Source organism: Panulirus ornatus, chromosome 39 (assembly GCF_036320965.1).
Source record: "Panulirus ornatus isolate Po-2019 chromosome 39, ASM3632096v1, whole genome shotgun sequence".
Lineage (NCBI taxonomy): Eukaryota > Metazoa > Arthropoda > Malacostraca > Decapoda > Palinuridae > Panulirus > Panulirus ornatus.
This window is the reverse complement of record NC_092262.1, coordinates 7,527,805-7,552,699: the sequence shown is the minus strand read 5'-3', so window position 1 is coordinate 7,552,699 and position 24,895 is coordinate 7,527,805. Positions and strand designations below refer to the sequence as shown.

Below are 24,895 nucleotides of genomic sequence, written 5' to 3'. Positions count from 1 at the left end.
CTGAGCGGTACGGTAGTAGGTGCCGGGCCGGCTGTCACAGTGGATCTCTTACTCCTTCATTCCTCCACCGGCAAGACTGCTGACCAGGATCTTCTGTGTGTTGTGTCGCCTTTTATCCAAGTGTATGTTGCCCTCCCATGTTCTGTGACTCTTAGAAACCATTGCCGTTTTACGAAGCGTTGGTTAACCTCGCGGTAGTGGAACATGTGACATTCGCAGTTCATTATTATTTTAACATATAACTGACACTGGAAAAAATTGTATGTGTGACTTTGTCCGGTGTATCTTGCTGACAAGAATTTATATATACGTCGTAAACTAAATATCTTTTAGGCATCGGGACTTACAAGGGCTACTTAGAATGAGTGCTTTGGTGTGTTTTTTTTTTTTTTTTTTTGACATGCTGACAAATTACTGATTTAAGCGTTTGATAGATTCATATTTTTGCTTTTGTTCCATATGAGATATTAGTGCTGTTGGCCAATGAGTGGTTAAGTTGTTTGGCTGCCACTTTGAATGGTTGCAAGTGGTTGATGGCCCTTTTAAGACGACGACGGTGTCCCAAATTAAGACCGTTACTGTCGTTTGCAGATCATATTATTGATTGTGGGACTGGCCACCATAAAGTTGGTAAATGAAACTGAAAGAAGGGGATAAGAATTGTAATAGTTTACAAATGTAGAGGTTTTTCGAAGCTTTTAATTGTATATCGTGGATATTGATAGATACTTAAGGACAGAACGGGATGTGTCTCTTTCGAATTTAAACTTAAAAACCTAAGTAAAATTTGCAGGCTTTTTGTAACTGTAATTATAATGTATCCTTAACTAGATTTATTCTAAACTTGAGTGATTGCCTATTTCGTTACAGTTGTAAGTGCCTGGGTTGTATTAGCTTTCAGTAGACATTAAAACGTAGGAATTTCATTTTTTTTATATTTTTTTTTTTTTTGAGGTGAGCAGATGCATTATTTGGTGTACCTTTTCTCGCGTATTTCCCAGTACCAGGATCGGTCAAGTTTGGTATATATATATATATATATATATATATATATATATATATATATATATATATATACACACACACACACAAAGGAAAGGCATTTTCGTACGCAGCTTGTACTTGAAATTGCTTCTCGTGACTAATAGGTAGTTAGGTAGTTGATGTATTTATTGTAGTACTTCCCCATTTGTTGTATCAAAATATGCACCTTGTTAATAAGTAGTTATAAAGTACGTGAGGTTTCGGAGTGTGATGCACGTGAAATATAAGTAATGTATTAACAGAAGTGACTAGTTACTTACCAAGCTTTAGGAAAGTAGTTTCGTAAACATAAACATCGCTAGATGGTAATATTAGCTTCACGGGGTGAATTTAAATTACATACGAGACGTTGACCTAATTGGCTACTTTGAAATGACTTTTATTTATAAACTTTAAAAACCTGTGGGTTTCTTTAGTTAGATTAGGTTCTGCTACTCAGATCAGGTGAGGTGAACGTCTGTGTTTTCTAGAACATTGCGTCGGCCTGCGGTCCTGTTAATGGGTGTTACTTAAAGAATTGCAGCCACTTGACCTTATTTCTGGGTCAGCTGCCATTATAGAGCGACTGATAGACTGGCTGGCTGGACTGCCAGAGGTAAACCCATTCACAGGAGCTGCGTTGTAAGTTTACGTGTTTTCTTACAACCGAGTTTGCTTTGCGGTACTCGCTGTGTCGACATGTCCACCTTTAAAAGAATATTTCGACGTGATTATGTCGCAGTTTGTCTTCATATGTGTAATAGAATATCGATAAGTAGTCGTAATGGAATAGGCTTTGTTTAGTTTAGTTAGAGCAGCACGAAGCTATTTTAAGCCAAATATTTTGCCGTTAGAGGAATATGATAAACATAGTGTCAGTAATTGTTGTAAAATGTTTTTATAGTACTGTAATTGAAAGAAAGCTAGTTAGACAAAGGATAGCTGTTATGTGCTTGTCACTAGTAGGTTTTGATAGTTTTGCTTATACCGTAATTAATGTTTCGAAAGCTGAGAGAAATATGACTGCAATAATGTGTTTTACGTTTGTAAACTTAATTCTGAAGTTGAGAGTAATGACTGCAAAAATGTTTTACATTTGTAAACTCGATTATTCTTGACATGTCTCAATTTTGATAACGAGATTTTTTTTTTTTTAGACAAAGCCTTTGACAGATTATGAAGTTAGTGTTTTGAAATGGTGCAGGAAGTTTGGTACGTAGGTTGGAGACCGGAATTTTCGGAGAACCTTAGTCTTCAACGTAGACAAATTTAAGTTAAAATAATCTGTTAACGCAGAAATATTGAATAATGCAATACGTTAAGGTGCAACAAAATTATATTCGTCCATAGAAGTTGTTAATCAATGTAGAAAGTCTATGAGATTCATTTCGTGGTCGCTGAATAATGGTTTGAAACGTTATTGGAACCTTTGCAAATGGCGCGGAAGACGAGGTGGACGTGACGTAGAAATTGGAGTCGAAAATTTGTGAATTTCGTTCTACATGTGGCCATATCTGTAGGTAAGAACCATCCTTTGATAATTAATATTCAGATCTTTGTAAGTGTGGTATAAGTATTGCTGAAACTTGTCGGTCTAGACCGTAGTGGAAGAAGTGTGTTGGATGGGGTGTTTTTAAGTAGCGTAGATTTTTCAAACGGCATTTTTGATTTATTTTTTTCACCCTCCCATCACCTTGTTCACTCGTGTATACAGGTTACTTGTATTCTTAACGTAGGATTTGTTAAGTGGAATTGTAAGTGAACTATTTTATAAGTAGGAAAACTATGTCCGTAAGTTTGAGGTTTGCTCAGTACATGTGACTAGCCTTTGTTGAAGTCTGCTCGTCGCCATGTATGTACTGCTGGCTTGTGTAGATAAAGCTGTGATTGACGTTGACTATCATGAAATGGGCCTTGTGGCACGTTTTTTTTTTTATATACAGAAAATTGGAAGAATTTGGTGAAAGCTTTTCATGTTTAATGGCTGTTTGTGGTATGACATTTTTGACCTCAAGATGATTTGTGAGGATTGTGGTAAGGTACTGACCAAGCCCTTGTTAACGTTACGTTTACAAGCTTTATCGCAACGTTATTAAGGGAATCGTGTGGCAATTTTGGTCGTAGCAGTTTGCTTAAAAAGGGCAGCAGCAATAGTTTGATATGGGGGGGGGGGGGGAGTTGGATATTCGCGGTTCCGTTTTCGTTAGACTCTTGAATTGTTTCCTATCAAGTGACTGCTTAGCAACCTAGGTAAGTTGTCGATATTTAAGTAATTATTTCGTGCAATTTACTATCTACTGTAGCGTGTGATCGTTATGTCCTATAGGATCGCGTTTTATATTCGTTATTTGAACATCGACTCTACTTTTATTGAGGTGTGGCTGCGAGTTATAACAGGCATTTGCTAATTTGTACCATGAGATTACAAATGATTATAAATGGCTTGATAGGTGGGGTGTGAGACACGCTTCGCCATTTAGATTTTAATTTAACGGCCAGGTGATCGTAGTTGGCGATAAGATCTCTTGCCTCAGAGGTGAGGGGGAGGGGGGGTTGACTGTACATGGCGATTTGCCTGACTGTGAACAAAAAAATGTCAATACTTGGTTATTCCGGTGGCGGCGGGGTATTTTAAGTCGGGCATATTTCTCAGGTTACGAGTGGTGGTCTGTCGCATTGCAGGCGATAGGAAAGTACCGGACGCAAGTGACAAGTATTACGTGTGTAATTGACCAGAAGGGTACGGTATTGATCATTTAATTAACTCGTATGATTTAGAATAAAATTTATTGGCAATGATTAACCCCTCTGTCACAACGATAGGATCTATGAACACGAGGGTATGCGATCTGTGGGTATGATAGCGTGAACCGTGTATGATTTGGAAGTAATAAAATTTATTGGCAATCAGGAGGATTAACCCCATTGTTACAACGATAGGATCTATGAACACGAAGGTTCGATCTGTGGGTATGATAGCGTGAACCTTGAATTTAGAACGTTTGTGAATAAAGCTTACATATGGTTAGGAGAAACTTAATTAAATTATTAGAAATTATGCAAACTTGGCTCTGTTGTTGCCTATTTAGTGTTATTATCGTTGTTACAGTAGAAACATGCACGTCAAAAGCTACCCACCAATTTGAAATGAGACAAGGGTGTCTGCAAAATAGGTTGTTCTCCAGTGGTCGAGTTGTTCACCTGATGGTGTTAGTAGAACCATATGAACTTAGGCTGCGTCCTGTAACAGGTGCTCATATCTCCAGGTTGTTTCATTAGAAGTGGCGGCCAGTGGAGAATCACTCTGACAGTGGTTAAGTGAAGAACGATAGTAAGGGGACAGTATGTTCTTGTCTTTCAGGTCCATTCAAGATTTTGACGCTGCATAGTATACAGAATTCAAACCTTAGAACCCAGCTGCATTTTTGTCAAGTGTATGACCATCCCATACGGAAATTTCGTGCCCTTAAGTTTGGCCTTGGGAGCAGCCGACTGTCTTGACCGTTGATGGTTTATGATTACCTGTTTGTACTGTACAGTGAGGGACTTGTACACCCATGTGACACTCATCCTGGAGAGTCGTTATTCGGCATTCATGGTTTGCGTGGCCCACTGCATTTTTTTTCTGCCACCCTTTAGCTTATCGTTTGTAATTACCGTGAATTATTCTGACAGCATATGTTACACCAGTATACAGATGAAGGAAGGTGGGTGAACGTTTGTCCCTGAAATTTTATATTTTATATGTCGAGAAGTTAGTACGTTGTCATTTGCGTTTCTGTGGATAAATGTTGTTCGAATGAGCTGCCTAAGGTTATGGTTGACAAACTTATCGTTAACTTATGTAACCAACGTGAAGTTCCTAAAAATTTGGTTACGGACGTAAAAGACGAACACCGTCAAAATTAGGTTATGGCCTTGAAAGACGAACAAGTTTCTTGCACAGTGGTTCAGATGTGTGTAAAGAATAGGCGCCGTTGGTAATGAATGTGTCATTGTGGCGGTATTTTAATAGTCTGTTGTCATTGTTACCGTAGCGGGACATTGTTCTATACTTTTTTTTTTTTTTGAGGGGGAGGGGGGACAAGAAACTCTCCAATGTGACTTTATCAGAAAATCTGTATGTGTGTTCCCATTAAACTGCATCATTACTGGCACGTCAGGGTGATGCATAAGTCCCACGAGTATTGACGTGTTTAGAGATGGAGGGATTGATAAGATGCCATGTCGCGTTTGCTTGTTGGTAGGCGAGGACACCAACGATATTTTGGCTGTGAAGTGTTCGGTTGCAGACTGCTGTTATCCTGCCAGTCGGACAAAGCAAATTAATTAGTCTTTGCCATAGTGATTAGATTGGTGACAACTCTGAAAATTAAAGCATTAGACACGAGTATATATATATATATATATATATATATATATATATATATATATATATATATATTTTTTTTTTTTTTTTTTTTTTTTTATACCTCGTCGCTGTCTCCCGCGTTTGCGAGGTAGCGCAAGGAAACAGACGAAAGAAATGGCCCAACCCCCCCCATACACATGTACATACATACGTCCACACACGCAAATATACATACCTACACAGCTTTCCATGGTTTACCCCGGACGCTTCACATGCCTTGATTCAATCCACTGACAGCACGTCAACCCCTGTATACCACATCGCTCCAATTCACTCTATTCCTTGCCCTCCTTTCACCCTCCTGCATGTTCAGGCCCCGATCACACAAAATCCTTTTCACTCCATCTTTCCACCTCCAATTTGGTCTCCCTCTTCTCCTTGTTCCCTCCACCTCCGACAAATATATCCTCTTGGTCAATCTTTCCTCACTCATTCTCTCCATGTGCCCAAACCACTTCAAAACACCCTCTTCTGCTCTCTCAACCACGCTCTTTTTATTTCCACACATCTCTCTTACCCTTACGTTACTTACTCGATCAAACCACCTCACACCACACATTGTCCTCAAACATCTCATTTCCAGCACATCCATCCTCCTGCGCACAACTCTATCCATAGCCCACGCCTCGCAACCATACAACATTGTTGGAACCACTATTCCTTCAAACATACCCATTTTTGCTTTCCGGGATAATGTTCTCGACTTCCACACATTTTTCAAGGCTCCCAAAATTTTTGCCCCCTCCCCCACCCTATGATCCACTTCCGCTTCCATGGTTCCATCCGCTGACAGATCCACTCCCAGATATCTAAAACACTTCACTTCCTCCAGTTTTTCTCCATTCAAACTCACCTCCCAATTGACTTGACCCTCAACCCTACTGTACCTAATAACCTTGCTCTTATTCACATTTACTCTTAACTTTCTTCTTCCACACACTTTACCAAACTCCGTCACCAGCTTCTGCAGTTTCTCACATGAATCCGCCACCAGCGCTGTATCATCAGCGAACAACAACTGACTCACTTCCCAAGCTCTCTCATCCCCAACAGACTTCATACTTGCCCCTCTTTCCAAGACTCTTGCATTTACCTCCCTAACAACCCCATCCATAAACAAATTAAACAACCATGGAGACATCACACACCCCTGCCGCAAACCTACATTCACTGAGAACCAATCACTTTCCTCTCTTCCTACACGTACACATGCCTTACATCCTCGATAAAAACTTTTCACTGCTTCTAACAACTTGCCTCCCACACCATATATTCTTAATACCTTCCACAGAGCATCTCTATCAACTCTATCATATGCCTTCTCCAGATCCATAAATGCTACATACAAATCCATTTGCTTTTCTAAGTATTTCTCACATACATTCTTCAAAGCAAACACCTGATCCACACATCCTCTACCACTTCTGAAACCACACTGCTCTTCCCCAATCTGATGCTCTGTACATGCCTTCACCCTCTCAATCAATACCCTCCCATATAATTTACCAGGAATACTCAACAAACTTATACCTCTGTAATATATATATATATATATATATATATATATATATATATATATATATATATATATATATATTATTTTGCTTTGTCTCCCGCGTTAGCGAGGTAGCGCAAGGAAACACTCAAATATACATACCTATACATCTCAATGTATACATATATATACAGACATATACATATATACACATGTACAGGATTCATACTGTCTGCCTTTATTCATTCCCATCGTCACCTCGCCACACATGGAATATTATATATATATATATATATATATATATATATATATATATATATATATTATTTTTTTTTTTTTTTGTGTGTGTGTGTATGTATTGTGGACGATGGAGTTCCTTTGAGTGACAAATTCCACCTGTAGAGTTCACAAGAAATGTAAAGCTCTTGTTCGTGGGTCGTACCGTTGTGCTTTAATCGCTGAACACGTTCTACCCCCGTGAGCAAGACGTCCACAAATCTTTCCCCGTATCCCCACCAACAGACGTACCTAAACACAGCTGCTTCATCAGTAGGTGAAGACACGGGTGGTTGAGCAATGCGCGCAGCCTACGATAACCTCTCTAGGTTTTTAGGTTTCTGATTGGTTATTTGGTTACTGTATATTGTCCCCCAGAGAAAGGCTAATACCTCTAGGTTTTAGGTTTCTGATCGGTTATTTGGCAACTGTATATTGTCCCCCAGAGAAAGGTCGCTCAGTTTTAGGTGGAGGTAGCTAGGCATAGTGGTATGCTAAGGCCCAGTCCGGATTTGGGAACGTTTAAAGTGGTGCGCGGAGCCATGTTACGCCTTCGCCATCCGCTCGGGAAGGACTGACCGCTTTAACTATCGTTAGTAGGTTGTGGACACCAGAGCCGCTCTGGCATCTACAACCTTCAACGACTTGGAGAATGTTAGTGATGGTGGGAACAGTCTAACCCCTTGTCAGGGTGGTTCGTTAATGTGTGTATTGCAAACTTGAAATATTGAGCGCAATACAGATTCTGCTCTCGCCCTCTCCAGATTCCTTCCCTTCCCTCTTTATCTTGTAACATCCACTTTATCTTATAACATCCACTTTTTTATCTACAACATCCACTTAATATCTATTGTAACACTCGCTTTTTATCTTACCCACTTATTTTATAACCACTTTTATCTTGCAGCATCCACTTTTATCTTAAAACATCCACTTTTTATCTCCCACTTTTTATTACATCCACTTTTTATTTTATAACATCCACGTTTTATGTATTATAACATCCACATGTTATAACATCCACTATTTATCTTGCAACATCTAATTTTTTTTTTTTTATCTTGCGCCTGTGTTAGGAATTCATTTAAGGTATGTTAGAAGGGGGACATCTGTGCGTGACCGTAGCCTTAAAAAAAGGTGGGGGGGGGGGGAATTTTGTGATAAATGTTGTAGAATTGCGTGGTCACTGCGTAGGTAGGGGTAGTTGTGGTTACGGAAGGGTCGAGTTGGTTAGGGTCACACAGATGACTGTGTGATTGATGGTTGTGATACAGGGTGGTTAGGTGTCAAGGCCAATAAGCTTGACCTGTTGAGCACGGCGGCACCGCTCTTGGTTATATGAAGGCTTGACCTTCGACGGAGGGAAATTGCAAGAGGCCAGGTCAGCTTAACCAGGGGTTACAACCGTCGCTCTCAAAGGCCTGTAATCCCTGGCCAACTTGGCCAGGTCGTGCGCGGGAGGGACTGACCGGTCGTTACTGCAACTGGTAATTATGCTAATCTTGCCGAGTGCCGTTGCATAACCCGTCCATATAGCATGACCTACTTTTATTCTGTAAATAGGAAAATAGGCGTTGATTTGTTTACACGTGTTTACTTTTTCGTTTTTCATGGGTCGTGATACGTTTCTCGTGTTTACGTCTGGTGTTTCATAGCATGACCTACTTTTATTGTGTAAATAGGAAAATAGGCGTTGATTTGTTTACAAGTATTTTACTTTTTCGTTTTTCATGGGTCGTGATGCGTTTCTCGTGTTTACGTTTGGTATTTCAGAACGATTAACTCTTAAGGAGTAAGGTTAAGGAATTTTTTTTGTGGTAATCTATCTAGATGTAAAGGTACTTCATTTCATAGGGGAAAAAAAAACAAGTGCTGTCTGTCTGTAGTGGTCTGGTAATTCGTTGTCTCGTAGATTGTCAGCGAGACTGACCGACAAGTCTTTCTAGAAAGAAAATGGATGAACACCGTTAGAGAAAGTCTAGCAGGATGTAACACACACACCTACACACCTACCTCCTGTCATATCCCTTCTCGCCCACCGACTCTCACTCGCTAACACCCCCACTCGTGTAGCCCACCGGCTTCGCCCTCACCCCGCGCGTCGCCACATGCCATTGTAATTACTAGGCGCCAGAACACTGGCGGGTGCTATTCCCCAGGGCAGGGACACGTTACTGGCTGCCGGCGACACGCTGAAACGACAGTACACGAGACGCCTTGTTTGTGATCGGCACGTGTGCATGTGTACGGACACAGGGCGTTCGCGTGGACACGCGTCCATGGATTAAGGTTGAGATGAACTATGCCGTATGTACACAGGATTTGATATATACACAGCTTTTTGTATACCTTTTTGTGGGTTGAGCTTGGTTCAAGAACTGATCATGGCGTCAGGGTAAACGTACATGGCGTTCGCTCGGACAGGTTGAGTTTGGTTCAAGAACTGATGATGGCGTCAGGGTAAGCGTACGTGCGTACACCATCTGGCGTATTAAGACCGGTATCTTTATTCCACGCAGCCGTCCACAGAACGCAATCTAGTGCTAAGACATTTGGAGTTTAGGGTGAGGGGAGGAGAAAGGTGTTCAACCAGAATGGTCTGGAGTCGGCCTACCCACACTGGGTGAGACGGGCCTTAATGAGGCGAGGGTTTACAAGACCAGCGAGTGTCGCCCATTGTTGGTCGTGCTCTGAGCTGTGGCCACAGTACATCCACACATGCCATGGTTGTCTTGACCAGCTCCTCGCCTTTCCCGTCAGTAGAGGTGAAGTTTTCATGCTCCAGCAAAGACGTCATCCAGTCTTTGGCAGTGGCGTGTGCAGAACTCATTTATATTTGTCTTTGTTTGATTGGGTATTAGCGTCGTTAATTATTCATCCGCCAAGGGAGAGGTGACGAAATACATGCAGGTTCGTTAGGTAACGTGGAAAACTGAGGCAGAACTTGTAAAGTAATTAATGCCTGTAATTAACAGTATATAAGGCCATTTAGCGGACAGGATCGTCCTTAATTACTGTTGCTCTGATATGGAGAGGGTAACTAGGGCTTGTTTAGTGGTTCTTTGTGGTGATTAGTGTGGGGTCGTGTAGTTTTAAGATTGATTAGTCTCCTGAATAAATAAGGAGAGGTTACAGTGTAATTGACTTACGAAAGAGCCATTTGCCCATTAAAAGCAAACCATTATCTCTGAGGGAGTTATGGAGGTGAGATTAACTGGTCTCTCATGTGGTGTGTTTGTGTTTGATACACAAGACTTATTTTGTTTATACAAGGATTTGAGGACTTGTGTTCTTGGATCGTTTGTCTTGCGTGATGTTCCACGCAAACATGTTGGAGTTTGGTAATGGACTTTGGGCTGCGATCTTCAGGAAAACGTAATATCAAGAATACGACAGTATGGCCCTTGAACGTGGCCATAAGACCTTTGGGGTATAATAACCTCTATACAGAGAAGACAAAGGGGTCATGTTTAAGCGCTATACCGCCATCCCCAAGGGTCAGAATACAGTGTTTGGTGTTTTGAGCATAACCCCCCGACGCAGACTTGAAGTTTACAGAGATGTCACGACGGCAGATGTACGTAGCAGGTGGCTGCAGGACAGGTGCAGCGGGCGGCTGCAGGACAGGTGCAGCGGGCGGCTGGAGGACAGGTGCAGCGGGCGGCTGCAGGACAGATGCTCTAGTGCGATATAAATAAGCAAGCTTGCAGCTTCCTGAGACGAAGACTCCGCCGTGCGTGCAAGGGTCGAGTGTGGTATTGTTCCAAGATCTCGCGGGTACTGTGCTCATCTGGATTACCTTCTCCTACAGCTGAGGTGGTTTGATTGATGGTAGATGGGAAAGCAGTGTTGATGGTAGATGGGAAAGCAGTGTTGATGGTAGATGGGAAAGCAGTGTTGATGGTAGATGGGAAAGCAGTGTTGATGGTAGATGGGAAAGCAGTGTTGATGGTAGATGGGAAAGCAGTGTTGATGGTAGATGGGAAAGCAGTGTTGATGGTAGATGGGAAAGCAGTGTTGATGGTAGATGGGAAAGCAGTGTTGATGGTAGATGGGAAAGCAGTGTTGATGGTAGATGGGAAAGCAGTGTTGATGGTAGATGGGAAAAAGTGTAGACACATCAGGGTAGTAGTAGTGGTTTTGTCTTTGATTGCTTCAGTGTTACTCTGGTTCTTGACCTTAGTGTTGAGCCAAGAGGGGATATCCGAATGTTGGTGGTCCGTGGACACTGTGGTGTTAAGGGTGTTGGGCTGGATAGCCTAGTGTGTTAAGGAAAGGTTTCCGGCTCCGTGGGTGATTGTACTGTCGAAGCCGTTGATCTGACCAAGGGTTATTGGAACTAGTTGAATGATAAAGTTTCTTCAAAGGGAGGAGAGGAGTGGGGGAAAGAGCAAGTGTTATGTTAGAGGAAGTGAGTTTTAGAAGGAAAAGAGCCAGGGCTCAACCCAGCGTGCATCGGGTTATGGGGATAGGACAGAGGTGATGAGTGGAGGGCGAGGGAAGGAAATGGTTTAAACTAGTTTAGATCTGGCTTTTGTACCTCCAGAATTGCTATTATATTTCTGCATCTAAGAATCATCAGCTTATGTTGAGTTTGGTGCTTTTGACGCGTTTATCTTAGAGACTGGCAACATTAACCTCATTTAGACATCTAAATGTCAGGTTAAGGTTAGGTTGTGTCTAGTTTAGACCATGTCAGGTTAAGTTGTGTCTGGTGTAGACTGTCAGGCTAAGGTTAGGTTGTGTCTGGTTTATACTATGTCAGGTTAAGGTTAGGTTATGTCTGGTTTATACTATGTCAGGTTAAGGTTAGGTTGTGTCTGGTTTAGACTATGTCAGGTTAAGGTTAGGTTGTGTCTGGTTTATACTATGTCAGGTTAAGGTTAGGTTATGTCTGGTTTATACTATGTCAGGTTAAGGTTAGGTTGTGTCTGGTTTAGACTGTCAGGTTAAGGTTAGGTTGTGTCTGGTTTAGACTATGTAAGGTAGACTATGTCAGGGTAGGGTTAGGTTGTGTCTGGTGTAGACAATGTCTGGTTAATGTTGGGTTGTTTGGTGTAGACAATGTCAGGTTAAGGTTAGGTTGTGTCTGCCTTGTATGTATAGTTACGAACTCTTAACGTACTGGCAACAAGTTGTTGCATACAAAATAATGAAAAAAGATCCTTTTTATTTTTCGGTGACCCAACCTAAGAAGCATATTAGAGTCCTACTTCCATGTCCTTTATTGAATATAAGGATGCGTTGACCGGTGGCGTGTTGCAAGGCAATTTGTGAGTGGCTGACTCACGTGTGATTAAAACCACCTGCCGAGCCACGTGCATGCCCCTTTTATGTTAATTAGTGTTACTACTTTGTTTCTGGAAGTTCAGGATAGATTTAGATACATGTGCGAGATGAATTATACGATGCTCAGTGCTCAGGGAACGTACCGTCATGCTCAGAGAGAGAGAGAGAGAGAGAGAGAGAGAGAGAGAGAGAGAGAGAGAGAGAGAGAGAGAGAGAGAGAGAGAGGAATTTGTACCTTCGTGTATGTATGGGGGTTGAAACTGTTTGCGGTGGGCCTACTGTAGCCTTTGGCTGGCACATCAGCGTAGTTCGAGGTAAGTGGACTTTCATAGCATGTGTGGATCACGGAGAAAGTGTGTGTGTTTTTGTTTTTTTCGAATGATCAACAACTTTGCGTTAATTTTACGACGCAAGCAGAGAGGCTTGCGTGGAAATGCTGGGTCGGCAATAGAAACATCGGGCTGAGGTTGGCTTGTGGTGTCCTGCAAGGTATGACAAGTTGGGGGAAACTGTCGTGCTGCTTTTGCCGAAGTTTGTGCTGGGAGCGCGGTAGACCTCGACCATACTTGTGTGGGTTTCCTAGTAGACAGGGAGAGGAGGTTTCCCCGGATGGTGCATTGCGGGGGTCGTAAAGAGGCGGGAAGCCTACTTCCTTTTGGAGCAAACATCCAAGGTTGGGTCTTGCGTTCAAGGGGAAGTAATTTCCTGGTATGTTTACCTCTCTCTCTCTTCTCTCTCTCTCTCGTAGGAAACGATTAAGGGGAGCGGGGGGGCTGGAAATCCTTCCCATGCGCCAGTACCTTCGGAAAGAACGCGCGAAAGACCGAAGTGGGGCTATTAATTTCCTCCCCCAGTATAGCGTAAGTTCGTCCGTTCCAGAGGCTACCACTCCCCTCCCACCAGGCCAAGGGAGATGATAAAAACCCATCTTCTCTACTTCACACTTCGGTCACCTGTATTTTCAGATCCTACCACGACCGTGGCAACGCCAAAACGACTCCAAGCAGGAGCTAAACTATCGCTACCCCCGAACCCACCCCCGAACGCAGTCTTAAACCTTCACCAGGTAATTTAAAAGGGTTTTCTCAGTTGGGGGGGCGCGCCCCAGCCACACACGTCTTCACTGGAGGAACACCTCCATATTTCAACTGACGTCGTCACATCCATGTAGATTGTGATAAACAGCCAGCATACATTGTCTCCCTCCAGGCTTTAACTGCCTCGTCAAAGCATTTTGCAAGACCCCCCCCCCCCCCATAGCATTACTGATCACACCTTTCCAAAAATGCTCTAAACCTTGACAGTGTTGCAGGTCGACACTGAAGCCACACGTTACACACACACACACACACAGTCCCTCCCTGGGTTCTCCTGCCGTTTCCCGACGAAGTCGTAACGCGACTGACCCCCATCTCTTGATCTGTGGTTTCCCTCCAGTGGACGTGGTTGGCCTCCTGGCCGTTGCTGGATCCGCTGCAGAACGGGATTGCTAAAACGACGCCATAGGTATTAGCTTGAATGTACTTTCAAACGAGGATTGTCCGTGTGTTTAGCGACGTATTTGCTACCTTTTCCACAGCCAGTGTTCTTCAGATCTGGTCAGCGCCGTGTTGAGCGAAGTGGCAGTGGGCGAAGCTGCCGTTGGGTGGGTATCGTGTGGTCAGGCATGTACCCGCCCACACCTGGCTGCTCAGGAGGGGGCTCGCTTACAATATCCTCCCTGCAGGATGTGGCCAGCTTGTGCGGGAGGTGGGGGTATGGGGTTTGTATCTAGCCTGACGGATATTACGACACCGATTTAGATAAAATACTTTTCAAGCCTGGCTTGGCTTCACGTAGTTAGCCAGCGAAAATTTTTATTTTTGTTTTTGACTTGACCACCCGATATTAATCTACATACCTTTCCGATGGATGGTATTAGAAGTGCACGACGAAATGGATCGCTCTTATAGCCAGCGAATGAAGGAAGTGTGGATTCTTACCAGCGGGTAATGTGCTCAGCAAACGCTCTAACGAACATGATGCGGTGTGTTGCCCGGTGAGGGGGGGGAGGCTATCGAGTGACCGGTATTGGTGTGGATATTAGGCCAAAGGCCGGCGATTACTTTGAAAAGTGATCACCAAATTGGGGTGCTTCGCCGGACGCACGAACTGTGGTGGACGTTGTTGTTGTTCGTAGTGATAAATTGGATGGTTCTAGTTCGTTTTTTTCCTCCATGTATCTTGGGAATTGATCATTGACAGTCTGCTTTAAAAAGGGCTGTCATCAAACTTCGAGTTGAAATATATGGTAGCAAAAGCTAATCCTTCTAAGGCGTATCCCTGGGACGACATTTAGCTTGAAAGAATCGGTGTATAGACGATGACGTAAGTAGTCACGCGAGTGTGAACCACTGGTTGATGCTTTCGTGATGTCATCACTCGAGGATGAATGGCACTGAAATCATAGTTTAGTTTGAGGTCGTCATTTCATACGAGTTTTATGTCTACGGACGGTGCCAGTGTGCCTCACGCTGTCGTAATAGAACACTTGTGTCGAAGTTCCAACGTTCACGTATTACCCAATCTAAAACTGCGGGTGTTGGTATTGAAGGCGCTGCATTCAGTGAATTCTCCCAGGGCTGTCACTTGCCTCCCTTCATGTTTGAGGTCACAGACAAAAACTAATGTCGATTGTATCGCGTAAAATGGGCACAGAAACTGCTGTCAACGAGCACTAGTATCGTTTGCTATCGTCCGTCCGTTCAGATCCGGTTATCGTAGTGTTCAGAACGGCCCCAGTGTAATGTAAATTCATAGCCAGGCACGACCTGTAGCTCCAGCCTACCCCTTGCATCGCTCCGCTGGTGATGGCTGACGCGGGACACCTCGCATATGTCCTCACTCACGGTGGGAGGACGTAATGGTGTTCACCGAACAGTTCAGTCACCTCTGAACACGCGAAACTATCATCTGGTGCCACTTTGTCTAGGGGAATTAGGTGGGCAGAGTTATACATGGGAGCTGAACATTTCAGTGTCATTGATATTGATTTCATTGAATTAATAGAATTAATGGTAAAGAGTTCTTTATCGCCAAGGTTATAAGGTGGTTTCGTTGTGTTCTCACGTTCATAGAAATGGCGAACGTTACCGTATTTGTTCCCCAGGTTTGATGTGACTTAACCCTGCGTTCTGTGACGTAATGGGTGGTTGGTGGAGTCTTCGAGGAAAATCTCGTTCCCAGACGACGGTGGCCGGACTTCCCAACAAGTCATGTACGGCGGTGGTGGCAAAACCTTGCAGGATTACCCTATCCCAAGGATGGGTCTTGGCGGTCCTCAGACGTTTCTTCATGGACAGGTTGTTAAATTCCAGGAGGGGCACAAGACCCTTGGCTTTCACGATACACCAAATGTCGTAGGCAGATGGCTCCTGCAGTCTTGTGTTCATATTTAGGTTTTTTTTTTTTGTAGGTTGTTGCAGTTAGATGTATCTGACAGTTCTGGTTTGCAGAGTTGAATAGTTGGTGAGAAGAGAGACTTTTGCGACACAAACTCCAGATTTGGTCGAATTTCGATCTTGTGTGTCAAAACTTTACCTCGGTGCCTTTCCTTCAGGGTTAGATATTATCAAGGGTGTCCATGATATTTCTCTAACCCTTGGTGCTTCCAACTGCATCCATAGTTTCGACATCATCACCAAACATGCAAGTGGCATTGCCTTTCGCAGGGCACTTGTTTTACGTGCAGAGATGATGGTTATTAGTGGTCAGCAACGCTTAAGTCCTGAGGTTGTTCCATCAGGCACGTTCGTGCAGCTTGAAAACCTCCCCGGACGTATGTGTTGTGTGTGTTTGTTTCAGTCGTAGTGCATTGTAGTAGCATGTTTGTAGAATAGTGCTGTGATGGCCTCGTTATAGTAGCAGCTGTAGGGTAGTAGTTATAGTTGTATAGTAGCTGTAGTATTGTAGTAGATGTAGTATAGTATTTGTAGTTTCAGTAGTATAGTAGTAGATACAGCAGTTGTAAGAGGAGTATTGTAAAAGAATAAAGCAGTCTTAGTATTGTAATGACAGTAATAATTGTATCTAGAATTATAGTGATGACAGCGGTGTAATTAATTATCCCCTCTCCGACCGTTGATGACATGGGATCTTATTGTGGCCATTAACACGATCAAGACCGTTGTTCTTGCATTATCACCTCTGGTGTTGCGTGGTTAGAACCCCCTCCTCCTCCCCCTCACACTAGACTATTTATTCCTGAGGAGGGAGACACACCAGGGAAGGTTGTCCGGATGCCTTTCAGGGAACTTGTCATTTTGGAAGCTTATACAAGTCTGGATTATTATATTATTAGTATTATTATTGTTTGATGTCTCTGTGTGGTGTTCGTGGAGTCTGGATTGTCACTGGAAGATGGACTTGAGTGATGAATGAAGCACACACACACACACACACGTGCGCGCGCGCGCGCAGGGGAAAGGGACATAAGCTGTTATATAAACATTCCTGGAAGAAGATTGTAACCCCCCCCCCTCTGTAAAAGCCGGCAAGGGAGGTGCTGTAGCCAAGGGTGGGTGGGGGGAGGGTGAGGTACGCTCTGGTCGTTTCTAGAAGGGTCGTCACCACGTTTTCATGCGGGGTCCTTCCGACGGGTCGTATGCTCGTGTAGTAGGATCGTGCCGTTGTGTTAAAAGGGTCATTCCATCATTTTTTGTCCCTCCTCAATGCACACGTCCTAATAAGAGTAACAACTGGTATTAATGTTCGTGTTCGTCGACATCGTCCACCGCCGTTGTTAACCAGGTCATTCAGAAGCGGAGTCAGGTGTAGCAAGCAACATGTCCAAGCAGGTGTAGCAGGCAACACCATCCACCCAGCAGCAGCGGACGCAGGTGTAGCAAGCAACACCATCCACCCAGCAGCAGCAGAGGACGCAGGTGTAGCAGGCAGCACCATCCACCCAGCAGCAGAGGACGCAGGTGTAGCAGGCAACACCATCCACCCAGCAGCAGCAGCGGACGCAGGTGTAGCAGGCAACACCATCCACCCAGCTGCTGCAACAGCGCGTGTTCGTTATTGATGTGCTTGTTGCTCTACGTGTTTGCCCGAAAAAGCACGTGGCTTGGTAGTATCCCCTGCAGCTGAGGGAGGGAGCCACGCGGCGAGGACCGTCTGGTTGGCGCCAGGGTCTAGACACATCGCCGGCAGCGCCGCCGTCAGGTAGGGGAGGACGGACGAGCATCTACAGGCGTCGGATCTCTCGCACCGTCAGGCCTTAGGGAGGATGGTATGGGCCGAGCCGTGTATGTGTGGGATCCCCCCAGCAGAGGGTACGTTTAAGCTTGCGGTATCGGTCACACGAGCGACATGTTGTGGTTGTGGAAGAGCCGTTTAATCATGTATAGATTGTGGTTTAGCCACGCCCCCAGATGGTGGACCAGCGGATTACAGCTTGCCACGCCCCCCTTCCCCCACATGGATCAACTGGTACAGGGAGCCACGGCCTCTTCTCCCTCATGGACCAGTTGGTACAGTGCGCCACGCCCCCATTGCTCACATGGACCAAATGGTGCAGTGAGCCACGCCCCCATTCCCTTCATGGACCAGCTAGTAAAGTGAGCCACGCCCCCTTCACCGACATAGACCAACTTGTATAGTGAACCACGCCCCCTTCTCCCACATAGGCTAGCTAGTAAAGTGAGCCACGCCCCCTTCCCCCCACACATGCACCAGCTTATACAATGAGCCACGCCCCCTTCCTCCACATGGTCCACACACGGCCGGTATCGAGTTTGGGGGAGCGGACACCAGCGGCACACACACACACACACACACACCCCTGGCTGGTGGACTCAAGTAAGCCAGGCAGCCAGCGGGAGGTTTTCCCTCTCCTCCGGCCCACCAACCTCTCCTGACGACGGTAGTGCAGTACGAGGGGCAGTGCAGGCATGTTACCCTGACGAAGTGGAATGTCCGACAGACACGCGGGGACTGTGACGCTAACGGTGCAATTAGTGAAGTGACGTCGTACCTCAGGTGTGTTGGCAGCCGTGATTAATGGTCGTACCGTCATCCTCAAGGGTCGTGTCATAGTGCACAAAGGGGTCAGTCCTTGTATTTCTTTATAGGAATATATATATATATATATATATATATATATATATATATATATATATATATATATATATATATATATATATATATCTGTGGGGTAGGTTGGCGACGGGAATGGATGAAGGCGAGCACGTGTGGGTGTGTGCTTGTGTATACATGCGTGTATGGGCGTTTATGTATATATATGATTGGATGGGCAATTCCTCGTCTGTTGCCCGTCGCTACCTTGCTGACGCGGGAAACGGCGATTATGTATGTGAATATATATATATATATATATATATATATATATATATATATATATATATATATATTCTAGATCATAATAAAAAATTTCATAAGTATTTTAAAAGAATAAGTATTACTGTGAAAATATTTGTTTTGAAGTTTCACGTTTTTGGTACATGTATGCGAGTCTTAGCAGCAACATTTTAGTGGAAGGGACGCATGTGTTGTCGTAAAGTGTGACAGCTGAACGTAGATTGACACTAATTAGAACGTTAGTTACTGAAACGTAGTCTCCTCTGGATAGGTTGATTGCCCTGATCATCTGAGTGAGGTTATTATACAATATTCAACTCTGATTAAGAAGTTGTCTTTTAAAAACTTTGAATGTAATGATTGTACGTGATACATAGGGCAATGTAATGATTGTACGTGATACATAGGGCCAGATGAGCCCATGAACCTGTGTATGTATATACAGAAGGTAAGTACGTTATGGATACTAGAGTTCGAGAGGCTGCTTTCTGCCCGGAACTGGTTAAGGTAACCTGAGGAGTGTGCGATAATCTAAGCCCGACACGTAAGGCGCACACATTGGGGTCAGGAGGACCACCAGCACCCCAGGACGTAGGGAGAGAAGTTGCTGTTGTCTTGAAGGGAGATCGGAGATGGCGGTCCAGTGTTGGGGAATGTTGGTGGTTGGCCCCAGACGGAGGAACATTATGGTACGACCCTTGAGTACGACGACGGCTGGCGACCCTTGAGTACGACGTCGACGGTACGACCCTTGAGTACGACGACGGCACGACGACCCTCGAGTACGACGACGACGGTACGACGACCCTTGAGCACGACGTTCGACGGCACGACCCTTGAGTACGACGACGGTACGACGACCCTTGAGTACGACGTCGACGGCACGACGACCCTTGAGTACGACGACGGTACGACGACCCTTGAGCACGACGTTCGACGGCACGACGACCCTTGAGCACGAAGGTATACTTCCCTCGCGTATTGATGGCCTGCCTCGCCCTTTTAATCTCGCTCGTGGGGGTGAGGGCAGAGTCCAGGCCGTTGTGCACGTGTCGCCCTGCTCAGAGTTCCTTCCCTCGTGGTCATGGTTGTTAACATGATTAACTCCGTAACGTTGCTGGGCAGTGTACTTCCTTGGATACTGGTAGCCCGTGACGTCGACACTGAACGAATGAATTGCCTAGCAAATGACCGTCCAAAGTCCTTAGGTCTTCGAGTTTGTGGTTACCAGTAAAGATCTGTTGAGAAGCGATCGCTGAAGGGAAAGAGCCAAGCCGCTGGTGTGCACGAGGGAGTGCACGACGCGTACCACAGTGCAGTGACGGTGCTTGTTGCGTGGCGCAGGTGGCGGAGGCAAGGTTGTATTAGACCCTCGCGGCCGCACGCGCCTCTTCCTTCGTAAATCAATCCCCGCAGTGCAGGGCGCGCCCGCTCGCCCCAAAACTCCCCCCCCCCCCCACAACCCACAGTGTTGTAGGCTATATATAATTACCCCAGCAGCAGTTTCTATGGGTCCTGGTGTGACCCAGAACCACCCCCTCAAAGCTCCTCCACCCTGAGGCTGCTTTCCATCCAGTAGCAGGGGAATGTAGACTTCTCCCGCGGGACTGGACTTGCAGTGATCCAGCTTCGCCAAAGCTGACATGTTATATCAGAGCGACCCAGACGTATCTGAAGGAAGTAATGTCCCGAGATCAGTCATGTTGGGGAGGGACTCCCAATATTTCTTCCTGGCAAGAGTGACTTTCCCCGGCCGTTGGGGTTAGGGTGTATCCATGTGGTCCCTGCCACTCCGCGGACCACGGTGATTGGCCCGTGCCTGTTCCACTCCCGTGTGTCTGTCTTTTTATATGCGTCTGTGCCCACTGTCATCTCCTGTCTGCCTGTTTTAGATCCCGTTTATGCTTATTTTTAATCCCTCGTGTGCATGCATACCGTCAGAGCAGGAATGCATATCTGAATTTAACGATTCATTCATTCATAATCTTGGAATTAAGTTGCATGCGGATTTTCATTGTTATCTCGGTCAGCGTGAGGTGTGTGTGTAATGACACAGGAGGTCTGTTTATTAGCTTTGGTTAAAGATAATTGTATGTGGTGCGGGTGTAAGTCATGGTCGCCAGGGGTTGTAAAATGTTGTGATCGACCATGACCGTCAGGGGTCGGTGACCTTGCGTGCCCGGGTGTGTCTGAGTCAGGAACGAGCGTTCGGTGGGAGTGTGGCTTGATTGTGACCTCGTGAGTACGATGGGTATGATTGCCTGGTCTTTGACCTCCTCCTCCAGGAGGTTGAACCTCTGGCCAGTTGGGTCTGCACAGTAAGGGCTCCTCTTCCTCAAGTTAGCTCGCTTTCTCTCTCTCTCTCTTACTATTTTCAGATAATTTTTCAAGTCTTTATGAGAACGATTTCATACCTTAAGTTGTATCTTGTTTATCGCGCATCTTGAAAGTACATACTCCACTTGTTTACATTTACAGGTATGTTGTCTACGCTGTCCTCAGCTGCGTCGACTCTCGTGTACTTTTGCTTCTCGGAGAAATTCCCCGTCTTCGCTGGAGTTCGCTTACCCATGGGGAGACCTCCTGCCGAACACGCCGCCGCCACCTGGGTTGGGTGTGGGCGTCAGGGAGTGGGCCTGGGCTTCATTAGTGTGGTGATGTGCGCCAGTTGGGAGTGGTTGATTGAGGTGGGAGGCTCGGCTGATGAACCTTTTAGGAGACGTAGGAGGCTGATAGGGTGCGTCCCGGAGACCTGCATGTGGTTGCGTGCCAGAAGGGATCTTGCCCGTGCGCACGATAGTACGGCCATTTGGGTATGATGGCTTGGCCTTTAACTTGAGAAGGTCAGGTCGAAGGCCATGTATCTCTTGGATATAGGGAAGTGTATTACTTCGTTTTGAGTGGCGAACGAAAATGGAAGCCCCATCTTCAAGTGTATTAATAATATAAAAAGAATTGAAGGTATGGTCACCACAAGTGCAAGGCATATGGCACCGGAGGTAATAACCCGGCGACTGAGATAGGCCAAATGCACCTTCAAGTGACCAGCCCACCTGAGGTACGATGTGTGGGGCCCCTGATCGGTAAACACTCGACCTTGGGGCACAGACCTGCATATATATATATATATATATATATATATATATATATATATATATGTGTGTGTGTACGTTGAGATGTATAGGTATGTGCATGTGTGGACTTGTATGTATATACATGTGTATGTGGGTGAGTTGGGCCATTCTTTCGTCTTTCCTTGCGCTACCTCGCTAACGCGTGAGACAGCGACAATGCAAAATAAGATATATATATATATATATATATATATATATATATATATATATATATATATATATGTGTGTGTGTGTATATGTACTTAAGCATATGCTGGTTTAGGTGTCACACTTGCGGGTGACGACCCAGGTGTGTAGGACATCTGTGTTGGCTGGTTTCATTTGTTGGGTGTGTGTGTGTGTGTGTGCTCTTTCGACCGGTGCCTCACACTGGCTTATCACAACATGACATCGCTACCCCATAGCATGAGCCGTGGGTATGGTGGCCTGGCTTTTGTCTTTTTTAAGAGGCCGGGCCATCACAATTAAGGGACCAGAGTGGGTTAGGGGGTTGAAGTGCTACATAAGAACATACATCGAACTGAACGAAAATCTTTTATTTTTTAAATGATTGCAATTTGGCGTCCGTTGTGTGTGAACGTTTTAGATGATTGATTTATTTTCCGTTGTGTATGAACGTTTTAAATAATTACAATTTAGCGTCCATTGTGTATGAACGTTTGATGTAAACATTTCATGCGTTCGAATGTTTTTTTTTTTTTTATCTTTTCGTTGTTGAGGCTTGGTTATTGATATTAGTTTGTACAGATGTTCAGAGTTTTGAATGTGAATTGTGTGAGCAGAGCTCGGTACTGTTAAGATAAATTTTGATATGTATCGCTTTTCGCCGCTGCTGTTATGGCTGAACACTTTCTTCAGCTAACTCGCGTATCCATAGATGTTTGTAAGATTTTCTTTTCATCTCTATCCGTGTATGTTTTTGATAATCAAATGTTTCGTTCGAAATCACCGAGCAGAGATGTTTTTTTTTAATTTTCTTTGCTTGAAGCAAATGTTTGAGTCTTCTCGCGTTCACCTCTGTTATGTTTGAAGTCAGGAGCTGGTAGCGAGGGGTCGTTGCAAACGAAGTTTATTTGTTGATGCTACTGAGATATGACGTGTGGTCTGATGTTTGTGTTCTTCCTCCACAGGTCCTGCGTTGAGGGGGGAGTGACGCCACACGGCCGGCCGCTCCCCAACGGCTCCTGCGGGGCCTCTTGCAGGAGGCCCTCCCCTCTGGTGGTGGCCTCTCGTCAGCGCCTGGCCTCGCACGACCACCGCTGACAACACCGTCGCCAGCTACGCCCCAAATCACGTGCTCCTCTTCCGACGACTACACTCCACCAGCCGCGCCCCTGGGGTCCGAACAGGGTTTGTTGCCATAGCCATCTCGTCGACGAGTGTGTGTCGGGCTGCGATACTGCAGTGGAGTTGCCTCAGTCGCTGGGGTCGCTGTCTCTCATCACACCTGCGAGTCGCGACCATTACTTACCGACCATTTACCCCAGCTACTGTCTCCAGCTAACCCCCGTCCAGTGGATATAAATCAGCTAGGCTACAATCATGGCTGCCCACCAGTTAGTTGCCACACTCATCTTCCGGCTCTTGCTGCCCCTCGTCCTCGGCATATGTAAGTACTGCACCCGTCTACACCTGCATAACCTTCTGACGCTGTTTATCTAACACCTGAACTTTCGCCTCTCATTTGAATATCCACTTGAACCTTCCCCTAAAGCTTGAACATTTGTCTTCCATTTGAATATTTAATCCTTGGGTCTTTGCCTTACATTTAACCTTTACCTAGCCCTTGGGCCTTTGCCTTACATTTTAACCATTACTTAGCACTTGGGCCTTTACCTTACATTTATCTTTTCCCTAGCACTGAGGCCTTTACCTTACATTTTAACCATTACCCAGCTTTTGGGCCTTTGCCCAAAACTTGAAATCTTGTCCTACATTTAAACCTTAACTCCTGTGCCACTTGTGGATGAGTGAGACTGTCATTCTCAGTTACTGCGTGGGACACGTTCATACTTGTTTATGTAAGCGGTGCATTCTCGCTGTACATAAACCCTTGGGCACGACCCTACGACCCTTGGGCATGATGACGTGACCTTAGACATTAAGGGTCACGCCATAGTACTCTAAGGGTCGTACCAATTATCCAAGGGTTGTATCGTGTACCCGAGGGTTGAGGGTCGTGCGTTCGCACTTAAAATGTTAATTTACGTCATCGGTTTTGTGCTAGAGGCATGTGTAACTAAGGCATCATGATAGATAAATAGAATGTTAATTTACGTCATGGTTTTTGTACGAGGCATGTGTAACTAAGGCATCATGATGAGAAATGAATAGAATGTTCATTTACGTCATGGTTTTTGTGCTAGAGGCATGTGTATCTAAGGCATCATGATCAGAAATAAATGTTAATTTACGTCATGGTTTATGTGCTAGAGGCATGGGTAACTAAAGCATCATGAGAAATAGAATGTTGATTTACGTCATGGTTTTTGTACGAGGCATGTGTAACCAAGTCATGATGAGAAATAAATAGAATGTTCGTTTACGTCATGGATTTTGTGCTAGAGGTATGTGTAACTAAGGCATCATCATGAGAAATAAATGAGATCAAAATTCCATTGTAAGAATATCTATGATTTTATCAACAGTGTGAGGAAGTTGTTCAAGAATTCTAACCTTTAGTTTCCCCCGGGAAACAACCTCATGTGGGCGGTGATGCAGGTGCCCGCCACCACCAGCGGTTTGTTTACTTGTACCCGACTGAACTTCGTCTTGGTGGAACTTGGCGTCTTGTATGACTTTGTTTTTCTTCCACGTTGAAGGCTCCAGTCACGGACAGTTTTCTAAAGTCCTCATCAAGGCCGGGCCTTAAGTGAACTATAGAAAGGATTGTGCAAGGGAAAAAGA

At 44.9% G+C, this 24,895-nt stretch overlaps 1 protein-coding gene across 6 annotated transcripts in view; it reads left to right on the top strand.

Annotated features, from left to right (window-relative positions):
- Piezo (piezo type mechanosensitive ion channel component) overlaps nt 1–24,895 on the top strand; it is a 168,952-nt gene continuing 144,057 nt past the window's right edge. For 5 of the 6 annotated variants that reach the window (XR_011715451.1, XM_071684922.1, XM_071684921.1 and 2 more), the window contains exons 1-2: nt 1–122; nt 23,119–23,597. Coding sequence is in view for 5 of the 6 variants with exons in the window: in XM_071684922.1 (XP_071541023.1) it covers nt 23,531–23,597 (67 nt within the window). In the remaining variant the exon portion in view is untranslated. Of the gene's footprint in view, nt 123–2,444; nt 2,544–23,118; nt 23,598–24,895 lie in introns of those variants that run through there. The other variant, XM_071684920.1, reaches the window with a different exon arrangement.